The 1,391-nt window shown below is 27.5% G+C and overlaps 1 protein-coding gene across 1 annotated transcript in view; it reads left to right on the top strand.

Moving 5' to 3' along the window:
- The window catches only part of LOC106690989 (glutamate receptor 1), a gene marked incomplete at its 3' end in the record, with an annotated part of 112,417 nt that overhangs the window by 55,552 nt on the left and 55,474 nt on the right, over nt 1-1,391 (top strand). The window contains exon 3 of the mRNA XM_014436624.2: nt 1,020-1,140. Coding sequence (XP_014292110.2) covers nt 1,020-1,140 — 121 coding nt within the window. The remainder of the gene's footprint in view (nt 1-1,019; nt 1,141-1,391) is intronic.

Genomic DNA, 1,391 nt, shown 5'->3' with positions numbered 1-1,391 from the left:
TATTTTATCTACTCAAATGGTCCTTTGACTAAACTTCAATCGTGACAGCGCTATACCAATGAGTAAAACTGCGTTTTTTACTTGGTTATTGGTTATTTGGTTTGTTTGTCAAAAATTGGTACTTAAAAACAAACCCCCCCAACTTATCTCGTAATACAATATATGATCCAATCTCATATGTAGGTGGAAACCTGCGAAATTAGCCCTTTCCAGAAACTCTAGATTTTCACTATATGACTTCTCGTAATCTAAGAAGCTTAAATCATAAATTTTTACAATACCGAACTGAAGTATTAATTTACTGGGTTGAATTATCTAGAATAGTTTAATAATATTAATAATGTTTTATTTTTATTATTATTTTTTTTTTATTGTTTCCATAAAATGTTTCCATTTTTTTTTTATTGTTTTTATTTGTTTTTCTTCATTCTTTGTTCTATGAAAATTTCCCTTATAGGTGGATTGAGACACCCACTATATATTATAAGTGGATTAGGTTCGTCATAATATTAAAAACCATTGTAGAGAATTTAAATATCAACAAAATAAAATAAAATGGTATTTTTTGTTCTGTTTTAATTAGAGGTTACATATTAATATAACTTCATTAGCGCACACTTCAAAATATAAATTATCAATTCTTTTTAATGCCTGCTTAGGTGTTGTTATCGTTTTTTAAAATTAATTTTACTTGAATTAAAGTAAAATATAACAGAATGAAAATATTTTATTGGAAGGAATATTTTATAGAAATTCCAAAAATTCAGTGGAGAAAGTCTATTCCTACTAGACATATTTCACGGGTGCCGCTACCGCATGGGCACTGCAAAATAATTTTTCACCAATCTTTATGGTGGCTAGTGTGCTTTTCTATTAACTGCAACGTGTTCTCAATAATTTATTGAATCTTATAATATGTTAAATTAATTCAATTCACATAGTTCACTTTTGTTGTATGTGTAGATTTTTTTTGCTTTTTTTTTATAGACAGACTTATTTCTTCTTTTTTTCCTTTTTAGATGGGGTAACAAGTACGTCGTTCTTGATTGCCCTACAGAAATGGCGAAGGAAATTGTCATAGCCCACGTGAGGGACATCACGATGGGGAAGAGAACTTACCACTATCTTCTGAGTGGTCTGGTGAGTGAAAATAATATTTGTTTTGTCTCTTATTTTATTTTATTTATTTTTTAATAACAATAAATAATGTTGAATAGAAGTTATAGTTTCAGTATAGCTGAAGATATTTCTTTTCAGAGTTATTCTAATTAAAAATAATATTTGAAACATATTTTTAAAGTACTACTATAATAATTTTAACAGAACATTTTATTTATTTTTTTTATTTAACTTATTTTATACCAGATCGGCCTGGTGGGCTTTACTTGGTT

This window comes from Halyomorpha halys, unplaced genomic scaffold (genome assembly GCF_000696795.3).
Source record: "Halyomorpha halys isolate HHAL.00 unplaced genomic scaffold, Hhal_1.1 Scaffold2020.1, whole genome shotgun sequence".
NCBI classification, from domain to species: domain Eukaryota; kingdom Metazoa; phylum Arthropoda; class Insecta; order Hemiptera; family Pentatomidae; genus Halyomorpha; species Halyomorpha halys.
Note: the sequence above shows the minus strand (reverse complement) of the source record. Positions and strands in the feature narration are given on the sequence as shown.